Raw genomic sequence first — 15,511 nt, forward strand, 5'->3', positions numbered from 1 at the left:
CCCCAGTGCCTTCTGCTTTCTGTGACTGGACTGTAGAGGCATCTCGGTTTTTCGCAGGGTTGTTCCCATCCTTGCTGACTTCTGCTTTCCCCTTTCTCCCTTTGGCCAGCTTCTCTCCCTTCTTTGCAGGGGCCTTTTTTGGCCTGGGCTCCGGTTTTGGAAGGGCAGGTTTAGCAGACAACCGTGCTGATCTCCTCTGTGGCTCATCCTTCACCTTCCCTTTGTCACCTTTAGCATCGCCTTTTGCCTTTCTCTTGGGCATGGTGGCAGCAGCGCTGGGCAGCCCAAGGGGTTCTTCTGTCTTTCTCACTGTTCCTAGAAAGATTTCTTTGACAAGACACAAAAAGTTAAGTCATAAAGAAAAAGACTGACAAATTTAACTACATTAAAATTCACATTTAACTATATTAAAATTTGTAATTTATATAGCAAAAAGATGTGTAAAAAAGTCAAGTTACAAGCTGGGGAAAGATCTTCATAACACATATAACTGACAAAGGATTAGAGTCCAGACTATGTAAAGAATTCCTACAGCTCCATGAGAAAAGGATGAAAGGAAAATTTAAAAACAATGGGCAAAAGTATTAATAAGTACTTCTTAGAAAAAGCATGAATGGTGAATAAGCAAATACAAAGGTCAACCTCATTAGTAATATGGGTGTGAATACAAAAATCAAAGGATATAACATTTCATATCCATCAAATTGGCAAATTGTCTGACAATATTAAGGGCTCAGCAGATGTGGAACAATTAAAATGCATACACTTCTAGGGTGTGTGTTCATATGTGTGTAAATTAGTGTGTGGCATTATTTAAAGCAATTTCACCTCTAGGTGTTTACTTGGAGGAATTCTTGGAGGTGTGCATAGGAGACCCCTACAAGAATGTTTATAGCAACTTTGTAATTTAAAAAGAACATAGAAAGCACCCAGTGTCCTTCAACAGAATAAATAAATTTTGGTAATATCTGCACAAGGAAATACTATTCAGCAGTAGAAATGAATAGACTACAGCTACATGCAAAAACACAGATGAATCTCAAGAACACAATGTTGGGCAAAAAACAGAGTTGCAAAATGGATCTACAGTATAGATCCATTTCTAAGTGTAAAACTAAATGACTTTTTCTATGCAGTAAAACTGAAAAGAGCAAGGGATAAATATAAAAATCCAAACAGTAGTCTCCTCAAAGGGAGCTGAGCAAAGGATGGTGTTCATCCAGAAATAAGAGGGGGTGGGGAGTTCTTCCCCTTAAACTAGAAGAGGGTGGGGAATGAAACATGAGTAGTACACCATTATTCTCTATATGTTACAGAGAGTAATTTTGTGTGTCTGCTCAAGAATAAAAGCCAGTTAAAAAAGGCGGGTAGCCCAGAGCACAGATTCAAGGTCATACAAAATAGAAATGATTTATTTTGAGTCTCGATAATTAGGACTTGGGCCCATGGCTGGTATTCAAACACTATGGAAATTTTTTAAAGCTTTAGGCCAAGATTAGCTACTCATCCTTGTGTCCCATCCTTGAAAATGTTACCTGGGGAATTCTGTAACCCTATGCCCTGCCTTACTCTATAATATTTTATTTTAAGAAAAAAAATTATCTTTTATGTAAATTGCTCCAGAGTTTTGTTTGGTACTTCTGCTGGATCTCACCATCTAGGTAGAGTGGGCAAACTTAGTCCTTGAGTAAACTCAGACTTTTTTTGAGCAAACTTAGATTTGATTTTTATGTTTCTTGGCTAACAAAGGCAAGTGACCACCTGTAAATGGTACTAAAACATCAAATTACTATTTTTTCACTATGACTAGAATTTCTGGAAATTTTGTCATTTTCCTTCCTTCTTGTGGAAGAGAGAGAGAAATGAGTTAAAGTAAAGAGGCTCAGTGGTAAAGATCTGTTTACAATGAAGGAGATGCCAGTTCGATCTCTGGGTCGGGAAGATCCCCTGGAGAAGGAAATGGCAACCCACTCCAGTATCATTGCCTGGGAAATCCCAGGACAGAGGAGCCTGGCAGGATATGGTCCATGAGGTATGGCAAGTCATTCTCTTCCATCTCACTCCAGTTTGTTTCTTAGCCCATGTCCTGTCCTGGGAATGCTCACAGTCTTTCCTAGGCTCAGTCTTCATGTTAGATCCCTTGAAATCCATCCCAAGCAGAGGAACCAGGATCACCACATGTCAAAGGCCCAAACACAGCAAGTGAAAACAAAGATAAATTCAAGAAAAACAGGCCACAAGCTGGATTCTGGATCTGAGTATATGAATATGGATTACATCCTTGAAACTCACACTTAGGAAGTTTATCAGGAGAACAGGTGACTGACCTTACAAATATAGGAGATAAATGCACAAATAATGAAAAAGCTGGCAGGATAAACATTATGTCATTTTCATGAAGGCCAAGGAGGTCGGGGAGGAAAAGGCTCTCACTGCCATGTATTAATATAAAATAAATTACTTGAGGTAGAGTACAGGGAATTTTTTTAGGGCAATGAAACTATTCTGCATGCTATTAACTGTAATGTTGGATAATGACATTATACATCAGAGAAAACCCACAGAAGTACATACAAAGCATGACCCTTAATGTAAACAATAATTATAATAATTAGTTAATAATAATGTACAAATATTGGCTCATCCATTGTAACAAACATACCACACCAATGCAAGTTGTTAATAATGGAGGTAGAGAGAGAAGAAATATATGGGCACTCTCTTTCTGCTAAACCTAAAACTGTTCTAAAGAAATAAAGTCTACCAGTTAAAGTTAAACAAAAACATTTTAAGAATTAAAAAAGAAAGAAAGAATTTGCTAGGTGATAAAATATATAAGTCACAGGACTATAAATATTCCATCATGCATGTGAATGAAAAGAAAAATTATTAATTGGCAGATAAATCTTTTCTAAGATTTTTTTTTACTTAAAAAATTTTTAACTGAAATATAGTTGATGTACAATATGATTTTAGCTTCAAGTGTGGCAGATAAATTTTTAAAGTAATATAACTTTGGGGAATACAGAGATAGGACTTTCAATGGTATCAACAAGGCAAGAAATTATCAAGACAGATACTGAGGTTTTTTTCCCAAGACATGGCAACAATTTTAAAAGCTTTAGGAATCTAACAATTCCCTTTTGTTAAAATAACATTTCTCATGGCAAAATTTTATTAACAGACAATAGAACAAGTTTGTGAAAGTTCTGAATCATTGGAATTCATTTTGTAAAGAACTGGACTGAAATTCTTGAGAAAATCTCAATTTAACCCTTCATTTAACCAAACTGCTTGTTTTATGATGTGGAAAGGTATCTCTCTCAGTAGCCTTAAGGGGGGAGGGAATGTCCTTTTTTTAAAAATCCTTTTCTTAGCTACGAAGATTTGTGTTTTTTTTTTTAATATTAGAAAAAGACCTATGATGTTTAAATATACTGAGAGAAACAGCTTTAAAAAAAGACTAATAGAGAAATAAAAAGCAAATGATGTTTTTCTTCTGTAATAAAAATATACAAATGGTTAGTAAGATGAGGAGATGCAGGTGTATTAAAATCTTCTGCAAAGTTAACTTCTGGGAATTCCCCAAACTGTGTCAATAACATATAAAATACATCAATCTCTGTCCCCAGAAATGGGCTGAATTTGTCCACCCCCACAACCAAATTCATAGGTTGAAGTCTTAACCCTCAGTACCTCAGATTGTGACTGTATTGGGAGATGGGGCCTTTAAAGAGATGAACAAGTAAAATGAATTTATATGGGTGGGTCTTAATCCAATGACTGTCATATTGGATATTAGGACACAGATAATACAAACAGAGAGGACCACGTGAGGATACAGTAAGAAGATGCCATCTGCAAGTCAAAGAGAGAGGTCTCAGAAGAAGCTGAACCTGCCGCCACCTTGATCTTGGACTTCCAGCTTCCAGGACTGTGAGAAAATAAATATCTGTGGTTCAAGATATTCAGTCTGTGATGTTTTGTTATGGCAGTCCTAACAAACAAGTACAGGAGGAAAGAGTGTAAAGGCCTCAGTGACTTATGATATATCTTGTATTAGATTAATTCTGATGTTTTGCCCAGCTCTCAAAATCTTTTTTCCATGCTTTTTTCTCTTTCATCATGAGCCTGTCTCTACTATCCGAGGACCAAATCCCACCTCATCCCATACGCACCCCACACCATCCCCAGCAAAGTCACATTTTAGCAGCAGCCTTTTGCTTCTTTGATTGTTACTGAACTGGGTTCTAGGAAGTTTGTTCTAACTTGGGTTCTGGTTTCAATCCCATCCCAAAGTCAGAAAGCCACCCTCTTCTCTCCACCTCTTACTTATGGCAAGATAGTGCCTTGGCGTTGGAGGGAAGACCTGGAAAATGGTTACAACACCAAGCTTAGGAAGGAGACAATAAAGAATATAGTATAAATAAATAAAAGAGCCTATTCAAGGTGCGGTACACTACAGGAGAAGAGGTCACACAGTGTCACTCTCCAAGGCCTATTTGTTCTCCACATTCCAAGGTGGGCAGACTGAGCTTCTACATGAGGTTAAGTGAGAGAGACTGGGGGAGGGAGGGAGGGTGAGTAGGTGAAGGTAAGAAAGGGCAGAGTGTTTAAAAGGGTAGGCCTACGGCTGCATTTTGTCAGAACACACCTGATTTGAACAGAAGGAGAGAGCCATAAGCTTCCAGACAAACTGTGACCCATCTGCAGCACGTTGGCTTGGGGCACACTCAGCTTCCCTGCTAAAGGACTCCTGTTCCTCAGCATCAGGGAAAGATGGAGAGGATGAATCCTCATCACCTTCTAGGCCCCTGAAGCCCTTGTTCCTCTCAAGGCACCACATTAACTCACCTGTATTTCTGAGTAGTATAGAGGGGATTTTAAGTGAAAATGTCTTAGATAAGTTTGTATTGAGCACTTGCCAAACTTACTGTCTTGCTAACAAGTGAAACTATTACAAGATGATAAAAGCATGGGTCTTCCAGAGAAGGTATGAAAATGGAGGAGCAGCAGGGCTGGGGAAGGGATGCCTATACACATTGCCTGTTAAAAAAGGGAAGGGAAAAAAAAACACAAACAGTTCACAACAGTTCATTAGGTAAGGATTGTCCTTTCTTGTCTTAAGGCCATAACAACATCACATTCATATTAGTCATTTGAGGGAACCTGGAGCAATGTGATCTAAGAGACTAGGTTTGGCTAACTGTTAGAAATAGTAACAATAATAATATTAATTCATCTAACAAGAAGATCCTGAGGATATACCCAAGGCTGTTTGGTATTAGACAGCAAGACTTCTTTCCCAGAAAAGCGTTTGATTGATTCACTTAACATGGAAGCAGGTCATGTCACAAACAGAGTTAAGAAGCCAGACCCCAGGCCACAAATCCTGGTTTTAAACAAGTGCTGCCAGTGACTTCTCAAGCTTCAAAGCAATACAGAATATCCACAGCTGGCCCATTTCTTAACTTTGGAGTCTTTTTTCTTGTTGACAGGGAAAGGCCAAAGTGGAGGCAGACTCAACCCTTCGGTGTCTCCTTTAGGAGGGGGTTCTCAGTCGTGAGGCCTCGTAAGCTGGGGAAGGGCGGTGAGAAAGAGTCCAGGCCAGGGCAGCCCAGCCCACAGCCCTGCTGGCCCAAGGTTTTTAAATCCCCTCCTTGCCTCCCTTTTTTTCTGCCCTAGCGTCTCCGTGAGGGGACTTCTCATCCCTGAAGGACCTGAGATCTCTCTAACCTTCACCTCCCGGATTCCGCTTTTCCCAAAGATTCACACTCGAAGCCCAGGACAGCCACGGCAGCTGTTCTGTAGAGTGGAAGGCAAGGTGGGGCTGTCGGGGGCCCGAGGTCACCTAATCACGACAAGGGCCAGATTGCAGAAGGGTCGCCAATCTACGGAGGGCAGCGGGATTACCCCGGTTTTCCGGAGACGCAAGCTCAGGCTCTCCGGGTACTCACCCGAGTCTCGCGGCCGTCCGAGGGGCACGGGACTCCCAGCTGCCCGCCTGCAGCGCCGGTGCCCGGGGCTGAGGCAAGGCCGTCACGGACCGCAGGCTGGCGAAAAGACGCCCGGAGCTGGGCGCTGCCGGGAACAGGAAGGCAAGTCAAGGCAAGGATGCGCTTCCGGGGCTGCGGGCTTCGGGCAGCCTCGCCGAGCCGGGGACCGGCCGGCTCTCCCCCGCGCGAAGCGTGCGTCCGCTTCCGGCGGCTCCCGACCCACCCTGAGCAGCGTGGCCTCGGCACCACGGCCTGGGGCGAGAGAAATAAGAAAAGGAGGTGTCAAGATTTTTAACTACCTTTATAAAGGCGCGCCAGTGTCGCTAAAGAAAAACACTTGTTTCCGCCCGGTTTCGAACCGGGGACCTTTCGCGTGTGAGGCGAACGTGATAACCACTACACTACGGAAACCTCTTGGAAGTGGGTTTCCTCCGCAGATCCTTTCTGCTAGAAACAAACTCCTCCCATTTCCTCCTCCTCTTCCGATTTCTCATCTTTATCTTTGCAATTGTGCATTGTTAATACGCGAGTGGTTCTTCTACTACTCTCCCAAATGAGAGCGGCCAATTAGATGCGCAAAGCCCCTGCAGCATACAGATCTGAAGCCAAATTCTTAATACATTCTTATTCTGGAAATGACCGGATGGGGGAGAAAAAGAGACTTCAATCCCTTCACTCTTATTTTTCTCCCCACCCCCCTCACTATTACTTTCAATCTGAACTTTTGGATTTTAATTTCTTTCTCTTGCCTTACTGCTGCTGCTGCTAAGTCACTTCAGTCATGTCTGACTCTGTGTGACCCCATAGACGGCAGCCCACCAGGCTCCCCCATCCCTGGGATTCTCCAGGCAAGAACACTGGAGTGGGTTGCCATTTCCTTCTTGCCTTACTAGGTTAACCTTAAACCCATCTTTTAGTCAAAATGGACTGGCGGGGCTGGGCGTGTCACCGAGCCCAGGCACAGTTCTCTGTTCGGCTCTGGCTAGCGCCACCGCATGGTCGGACGCGGAATTTGCTCTGCAAAGGAGTTTTGACCCCACTTGTGGTCAAAAGCGGGTCCTTCTCGTTCATGAGACTTACAAACAGAGGAACTTCAAACTTCACCTTGCAGTGGATTTTCTTTTTTTTTTTTTTGCAGTGGATTTTCTAACTCCACTCAGTTTCTCAGTGGTCAGCAGAGGTAAAGAAGGAAAAGTGAGGATGCGCGCTACGAGCCAGCCAGGAGTCGAACCTGGAATCTTCTGATCCGTAGTCAGACGCGTTATCCATTGCGCCACTGGCCCTCGCACGTGGGTGGTTGGGAGGCGGACCTGCCTTCATCAGAAACTAGGCGGCGGCACACGTCCACTTTTTGGAGTCTGCTCCTGGGCCTGAAAGCTGCGTTTTCTTGGCTAGTTCAGACTGCAGAGCGTGAACTCTCTGGCGGCCATTTCGTCTGCAGGCGCCCCAGCGTCTGCTCCTTTCTCAGGATGTCTGTACCGACCCCTGCACCCTCTCTGTCCCCAAATCACCTCTCCATTCATTCATTCATTCAACCAATATTACCATTTAAGGCACTGGAAAGACGACTGAAGAAAACAAGTTGTGATCTTTCACCTCAAGAAGATTGCATGAACGTAGCTAAGACGGTATTAAAACACCCAATAAATGAAATAACCGTGATAAGCACTTGGAGGTAAAAAGAGAAACAGAAAAAATAATTTAAAAGTCCATCAGGCAAAGGGATGAAGATAAATATGGGTATCTAGGAAAAGAGCCATCTGGAACTGTGGAAAATTCCAGGGCAAAATCCTGGAGGTGGGAGCGTTCTTGGGACGTTTCAGCAATGTCGAGGGGGCCAATGCCGGGCAAGAGAGGGTAGGAGACCTCGGGGAGATAACCTCGGGCCTTGTACGCCCTTGTTTGGACCTTGGCTGTTACACCCTAGGAAACTAGAAGCCTTTGTAATGCCAAAATCTTGGCTCTCTGTGCACCCATGCTGAACAGAAATACGGAGGCAGTCATGCAGGAGAAGGAAAGAGTGGCTTCACTTCTTTGCCAGGCAAAGGGGGAACACAGTAGGCTAGGGCCTCAAGAACTGTGCCTCGCCCCTCCTTCCGTGGTGACTAGGGAGAAGTTATACAGTCAGGCAGAGGTGTATGATAAGGATCAAGGCAGTAACAGTCTAGCATTCTTCTTCTGCCAAGTTTCAAAAGGGTGGGGTTGCTGACAAGATTCGGGTGTGTGCCAGTCTCAGGTGATCCGGCTTCCTAATTCTGATGAGCCTCTCTGGTCCCTTTAATCTTGCTTCAGGTGGTCTCCCGGCTGCCCCTCCTTTGATTAACACTGTTCGAATCTGCTCTTTGGAACTCAGAGAGGGTCATGGAGGCTGGGGTCTTACCTACAAGAAATGGGGGACAAAAAGGCCTCCCTCCATGCCTAGGATCCCTCTGCTCCACATAATATCTGCAAAGACCTCCCTTCGTTTTGAAGGTTTTGTAAGGTGTTTTTTTTTTTTTTTTTTCTCTCTTCTTTTTTTGACTTCCTCAGATTTCTCTGGTGTTCTGACATGAGCTGAGGCCTGCTTTCATTTTGTTTTTAGAGATCTTCTGCTGGGTCTTTTCTGAGGGTTCCAGTTTCCAGTCTTTTCTTCAGGGCTTGTCCCAGCTAGAAAAAGAGAAACAAAGAGTCCAGAATAAACATAACCAGTAGGAAAATATACATGCATTTCTAGAAATTGGCTTATATGATTGTGGTGACTGACAAGTCTGAAATCTGTATTGCTGGATGGCAGTCTAGAAAAATCTCGGCCAGGAGCTGATGCTGAAGTCTTGAGACAGTTTCTTTTTCCTTAGGAAAACCTCCATTTTGCTCTTAAGTCTTTCAACTTGTTAGATAAGGGCCATGCACATTACTGAGGATAATCTCTTTTACTTACAGTCAACTAATTGTAGATGTTAACCACATTTATTAAATACCTTCACAGCAACATGTACAGTACAGTTCATTTGCTCAGTCATGTCCAACTCTTTGCAATCCCATGGACTGCAGCATGCCAGGCTTCCTTTCCCAACTCTCACATCCATACATGATGTATATTAGTGTTTAATTAAATAACTGCAACATGTACATTAGTGTTTAATTGAAGAACTGGGCTCTGTAGACTAGCCAAGTTGACATGTAAAATCAATCATCCCTGTGGTGGAGTCTCCTCCTCCCTGGGTCACAGTGCACTATTCTTCCAGTTCTCTCCCAGGTATTTGGGAAATAGTAGCACTGCCAGCTATTTCCACTCTCAGCAGTCTATGACACAGAGATCTACATCTTCTCCAATTTCAGTTGTGTGGAACAGAGCCAATGTCAGGGGCCTGTCCATGGTCTTTGCAGATCACATCCAGATTTCTGAAAATGATTGCTCTTAGTCTCACATTTTCTCCCAAGACTTGTCTCTGGTTTGTTAAAAACTCCTTTGACTTCTCAGAATTTCTGTGCAAATTTTGAATACATGCCAGTCAAAGGAAAAACCCAAACCAAATATTACTGGTTCTGCTGTCTTTCTAAATGTCCACTCCAGCTTGGACAAAGTCATGTTAGGTGTGACTGTGCTGTTTATGATTATCTTGGAAAATTCCATGGACTGAGGAGCCTGGTAGACTGTTACTGCCTGGTAGACTTCCATGGGGTTGCAAAGAGTCGGACACGGCTGAGCAACTTCACTTTCTTTCTGGGTCCAAGCACATTGATAAAACGATGGTTAATCTTATATTATTAAAGAAATCAGTGCTTACTTATTTCATGGAATCAATCAGACTGTGAGTCAAGTTCATAGACTCAATTGTTTTATTAAAAAGAAATCTAGCAGAGTCAGGGCTTTTTAACCTCTCCCTCACATCATGTTTGCAGGCAGAGACTAATGCCAATGGCTGGTTTAGAGTGAGACAGAGATATCCTTCAGTACTGTTACAGTTTAAAAATACCGGCATGTTAATTTCAACATTTTCAGAATGGTCACAGATTTCAAGCACGCAGCCCATTATAATTACAGGTTCATTTGGGAAGTTACTTTCACAGCTTTGAAAACAATTTGTAAAACTCTTGCTAGTTCCATTAAAGTCCTTTGTCTAAGGACATATCTATTTCATAGAATAGAATGAATTTCGAACAGTTACAAGTACACAAGCACGTATGAAAATATAGTACTTCTTGTGGATGCTCTCAATTTAACAGTTTTATCAAGTAGATCCTTTGGATAAGTTATCGAACAAGAAAGCTTCTCTTCCTCTAGCTGCAGAGGAGAGGAGATTGCTCCTTTATCTCTTTCCAAGACTAGGTTTTAATAATGAAATCTTGAATTTTTTAAAGATATGACTCAGTCAAGCAAGAAGCAGGCAGGTGGGAGCCAATTTTACGGAAAGAAATGAAGTAAGGAAGAGCTCGAATTTTAATTAAAATCCATGAAATAAAGAACACAGGGCGTTCTTTCTGCAGGGACTAGTTCCTGGTTCAGAAAGGGTTCTGGTGCAAATGTGTTACACGACTCGGAGGGGTGTTCTCGTGTAAATGTGGCTAATTTCCTTTCCTCCAGGGGTCCCAGGTCATACTTCACCCAAGGAAGCCTGAGCTGCTGAACTCTTGCCCTTTCTGTCAGTTTCCGGAGACTTCTCTGGCGCAGCCCAGAGCTTCAGGCTCGCTCCCGAGTTTCCCTTACCTCACTCCTCCACGGAGCGTCTCAGTTTTCCTATGGCTGCGCGGTCTTTTAGGTCTTTGGGGGAGAAGCAGGGGTTCATCTTTAGGATTTGGGAGATTGTCTGGAGAGCTCGCCCGAGCGTCAATACAAGGAAATACATGCAGGGGGCGGGGGAAAGCTAAGATTATTCCTTTTCTATGTTGATTTGGAAGCTGGCAAGCGTGTTGGCTCCGTGGCTTAGCTGGTTAAAGCGCCTGTCTAGTAAACAGGAGATCCTGGGTTCGAATCCCAGCGGGGCCTTTTGTGGTTTTCTGCCCGCAAAGGATACGGAGAGTTCAAAAACCCAATCAACTTAAAGTGTAAATTTTCCCTATGGGGTTTCACGAAAGTGCTTTATGTGTCCCTGAGAGTGGGGACGGTTTTATTGTTTACGAAAAAGAAGAGACCAAGATAAATTTGTTTTTCTTTCAGAAGAATTTCTACCTTTCTTTAGTTTTCATGTAATATTTTTTTCAGCAAGTACCGAAGAAGCCAGGGAAAGCCTAAGGCAAAGGAACCAGATTTAAACTACAAAGGGCATAATAATCTCTAGTCATTCTATTCTTTTCCCTGGTGGAATCTCAAATAATTGGGATTTCATAACCTACTTTCACAATCTACAGGCAATATTTTAATCAAGATCAGCCTCTGGAATGATTGATAAATGTATTATTAAGAAGGCTTGTTGTTGTTCAGTCGGTAAGTCGTGTCTGATTCGACTGAGTCCATGGGCTGTCGCCCGCCAGGCTTTTCTGTCTTTCACTATCTCAAATTTGCTCAAATTCATGTCCATTGGGTTAGTGATGCTATGTAACCATCTCATCCTCTGCCGCCCCCTCCTTTTGCCTTCAGTCTTTCCCAGCATCAGGGTCTTTTCCAGTAAGTTGGCTCTTGGCATCAAGTGGCCAAAGTATTGAAGCTTCAGCTTCAGCAGCAGTACTTCCAATGAATATTCATGGTTGATTTCCTTTAGCACTGACTGGTTTGATCTCTTCTCCAGCACCACCATTTGAAAGAATCAATTCTTTTGCGCTCAGCCTTCTTCATGGTCCAACTATCAAGTCTGTACTTGACTACTGAAAAAATTATAGTTTTGACCATATGAACCATTGTCAGTGAAGTGATGTCTCTGCTTTTTAATACATTGTCTAGGTTTGTCATAGCCTTCCTTCCAAGGAGGAAGTGTCTTTTAATTTCATGACTGCAGTCACCATCTGCAGTGATTTTGGAGCCCAAGAAAATAAAATCTCTCACTGCTTCCTCTTTCCCCCCTTCTATTTGCCATGAAGTGATGAGACCAGATGCCATAATCTTATTTTTCTTTAACCTTAGAGAATGCTACAGCATCTCAATTCATACCAACCACTAAAATCCAACCATATAACATGAGTTGTAAATGGCTATTTTAAAAGGTGGACTTGTGCTCAGAGTTTTTTTTGGAAAGGAAAATCAAAGAGGAACATACTCGTCACAGTGATTTCAGAAAGAAGTTATCAGGAGAAGCATCCTTTTGATTGTATACCCACAGGGTGGACATCCCACTAGAACAGACTGACCTGAAGCTGTTAGCATCCAGGCTGACATGAAGAAGCAGTCCAGGAGGGTCTAGGGTACCTTCTTCCAAATTCTATAAGAGAGAGGAAGGAAATATGAAAAGTGGAAAAGAAGTCTAGAGTTTTGCTCATAATTTGGTCCCTTTATATAGAAACTCAAGATCAGGGAAACAAAGTTCATTGTAACTGTTACCCACTTGCTCATCTCCCAAGACCAACCCCTCTTCCACCTGGCCCAGAAAGTCTCACCAACCTGACTTTTACCTTCAGAGCACATGATTTTGTGTAGATGGTCAACAGTTGAAATATGATCTTCTGTTCTATCTGCAGAAACAAAATGTCCCAACACTTTGAAGAACAGTTCAGAAAACAATTCTACTTCTATGGAGACTTTCTCCACTCACTCTGCAGCTTAATTCCCCACTTTTCCTTATAGACATCACAGAGCAATGGAAGTGTCAATGAAAATTCAATAAATAATCAACTTAAGAAGAAAAAAAAGGGAACTTTATTTGAGCTAAACTGAGGATTATAACCAGGAGACAGATCCTCAGAAAACTCTGACAACTGTTCTACTTGTTAGAAGTTGAAGGAACAGTCATTTGCATTTTCGAGACAAAGGATAGTACATCAGCGTGATAGTACATCAACATGACATGCTGATATTTTATGTGGAGTTCACCAAGGTTACACCTAGTCCATAGAAGCACATACAAAGCAAGCATACAGTTACCATACTCCCTACAAAATTGGTAAAGAATGCTATTCTTTTAAGAAAAGGAAAGAGGGAAAAAATGATCTTTATGGTGGAGCAGTCACTTCTATCTTTGAGGTGCTCTGGTTAATGTGCCCACTGCACATTAAGGAGGGAGGAGGTCCAAACAAACACACAAAAAGAATTTTATGTTTAATTTTTCTGTCCTACTTTAATATACAAATTTTATTTCATCAAGAGACAGACCGTCTTTTTCCTATGCTTCTATATTCTGCACAACAAAGCCTTTTTCCCAGGCCGAGATTACAGACCTCAAATGGTAAGGCCAGCTGGGTCACGGTAAGAGATGTCAACACTAGATCACTCCTTAATTCTGTTACCAAATCTACCTTAACCTTCACCCTTCTGCTCCATCAGGCTGCAGGAATACCTTTACGAGGATGCTTCCAGCCAAGTGGCCCTCAATAGATTGCCTGATCTGTACCATTGGGATAGTGTTACTGGCTATGGAAGCTATGGAATATTTCAGGTGAAGAATTTAGCCATCTCTCCTAAAGTCTAAAAATCTTCCTAACTCTCCATGTATCCATCGTGAAAGTGATTTACGTATACAAGTGAAAATGGTTTACAGTTAAATACTTGTTTATCTACCCAGTGCTTATCATGTGGCAGGCACCATGCTAGTCTCACTTTGGTCATGAGTTTTGTCCTAAAGAAGCTGATGGAAGGGTGAATCAAACAGTTCAATGGCAATTACAGTATAGTGAGCTATAACCCCATTGGAGTGGAGGGTACAGTAGACCACACTTTGATACTCAGCTCAGACTGAGTGGAGATAGATGGTGGGGGAAGACTTCCTGGAAGGAGTGATAGCCAGACTGAGCATGGAGGAGATGTAGGCGAGATCCAGACAAGAAAGTGGGCTGGAGATGAAAGGTTGTTGTTGAGCCGTGAAAGACGTTGGGATTCTTGGCCTCCAGAGGAGAGGAATTCAATCCGGAGCCAGTGACGAGGCTTAATTGCTCAGAGCTTTTGTGTAATAAAGTTTTATTAAAGTATAAAAGAGATAGAGAAAGCTTCTGACATAGACATCAGAAGGGGGCAGAAAGAGTGCCCTGCTAGTCTATAGCGACATGTTTTAGGTCTGTTAGAAAGCTATTGATCAGATAAGAGAGACACCTCAGAGCTGACCGAGTTTCACCAGGCCCCTCTTCCACAATATGCATTTTTGAGATAGGATGGCACAAGGTGTGTCATCCCGCAGCCATAAAACAATTGATATGAATACTGGTTTGTTGAGCTATTATCAGCCCAAGGTTTGGGAAAAGAAAAAAAAGTTAGTCTTAGGTGGAACCATTTTAAAGAAGGGTAAATTCCAAAGCAAATACATAGTTTCATTAACATAGCTTAAGAAAAAAATTTCCATAAGAAAAACACATTGGTTAACTCAAGGTTTGAGAAAAGTTAAGTTCAGGTGGAACCAGTGTTGTCATGGCAGCACAGAATTTTAAGAGAAAAAAAAATTTGACACTTGCAGCCTATTTCCTCCTTTTGGAGACCCCTGGCCTTCCTGCCTGTTACCTTCTCAAACAGAGAAGTAGAAGAGGTGCTCCAGGCAAAGGGAACAGTGTGTGGTGAGGCCGAGGATGCTCAGTTTGGGTAAGTGGAAGCAGTAAGAGAACAGAGTGTGCAGATCTTGAAATTCTTCTTTGTCTGGAGATGACCATAGGCAGGTAGGCATGTATTTATGGCATCATGAAAACCACAGGTGGACTTGACTTGACAGCTGATATAGCTCAAATGTTTCATACTTTCTTTTTAAAAGATCATAAGTTACCAAAGCAGTATGGGTGGAACTTGAATTTAAAAGTTATAGATTGAGTAGGGCCTCTAGCTGGGCTGCTGAGGATCTCTATGGGGTCAGATCCTTCCCACTCAAGGATCAAACCCTGGTCTCCCCCGCAGTGATTGAAATTGTTCTAGATATGGTCTAGGTGTATGCACAACATCTGCTAAAAAAACTGGCCAAAAGGCACAAAGTAAAAATAGAATGAGATATATGACACAGCGGCATTTATGTAAATTAAAAATGTATATAGCGAAACCAAAAATGTGTTCTACAAAAACACACAGCAAGAAAGAAAAGGATGATCTTTCCAATGATTTCTTAAGGGGGAGTGGGAGATGAGAAATAAAATTGAAGAAAGGCAATTAAAAGGGAATCTATAAATAAATAAAACTAAAGAATGGCCCTGTAGACATCAGTGAAAGGAGTAACTTTTATTCAACTCCTTGAATGTAAAGGAGAGAGAGGGACAGACAGCTAGAGACAGGGAAAGAAGATTAAAATAACTAGATCTTAACTTGTGGGTACTCTTCTGGGTACAGAGTGCTTTCATTTTAGAACTTGGCTGATGTCTTATCTTTAATATTTAAAAATTTTTTAATTTTGAATAATTTATTTAGGAAAAGAGGACAAACAGATTAAACCACAGGGGAAACGTGGGGGAAAGCTGATGATACACACAACCGTTATTAGACT

The 15,511-nt window shown here is 42.0% G+C and overlaps 1 protein-coding gene and 3 non-coding genes across 4 annotated transcripts in view; 1 reads left to right on the forward strand and 3 right to left on the reverse strand.

The window, feature by feature from the left end:
- The window catches only part of HMGN4 (high mobility group nucleosomal binding domain 4), a 26,424-nt gene extending 20,040 nt beyond the window's left edge, over nt 1-6,384 (reverse strand). Inside the window, exons 1-2 of the mRNA XM_010832303.1 lie at nt 5,958-6,384; nt 7-327 (exon numbers count right to left, since the gene is read on the reverse strand). Of these exons, the coding sequence (XP_010830605.1) occupies nt 7-262 (256 nt within the window). The 5' untranslated portion in view covers nt 263-327; nt 5,958-6,384. The remainder of the gene's footprint in view (nt 1-6; nt 328-5,957) is intronic.
- TRNAV-CAC lies at nt 6,335-6,407 on the reverse strand. The gene has a single exon. It is a non-coding gene; the product is annotated as a tRNA-Val (tRNA).
- Nucleotides 6,408-7,206: 799 nt separating this feature from the next.
- Nucleotides 7,207-7,279, reverse strand: TRNAR-ACG. The gene has a single exon. It is a non-coding gene; the product is annotated as a tRNA-Arg (tRNA).
- Nucleotides 7,280-10,888: 3,609 nt separating this feature from the next.
- TRNAT-AGU lies at nt 10,889-10,962 on the forward strand. The gene has a single exon. It is a non-coding gene; the product is annotated as a tRNA-Thr (tRNA).
- Nucleotides 10,963-15,511: the final 4,549 nt, after the last annotated feature.

The sequence above is a fragment of the Bison bison genome, unplaced genomic scaffold, assembly GCF_000754665.1.
Source record: "Bison bison bison isolate TAMUID 2011002044 unplaced genomic scaffold, Bison_UMD1.0 scf7180017860731, whole genome shotgun sequence".
In the NCBI taxonomy this organism is placed as follows: Eukaryota; Metazoa; Chordata; class Mammalia; order Artiodactyla; family Bovidae; genus Bison; species Bison bison.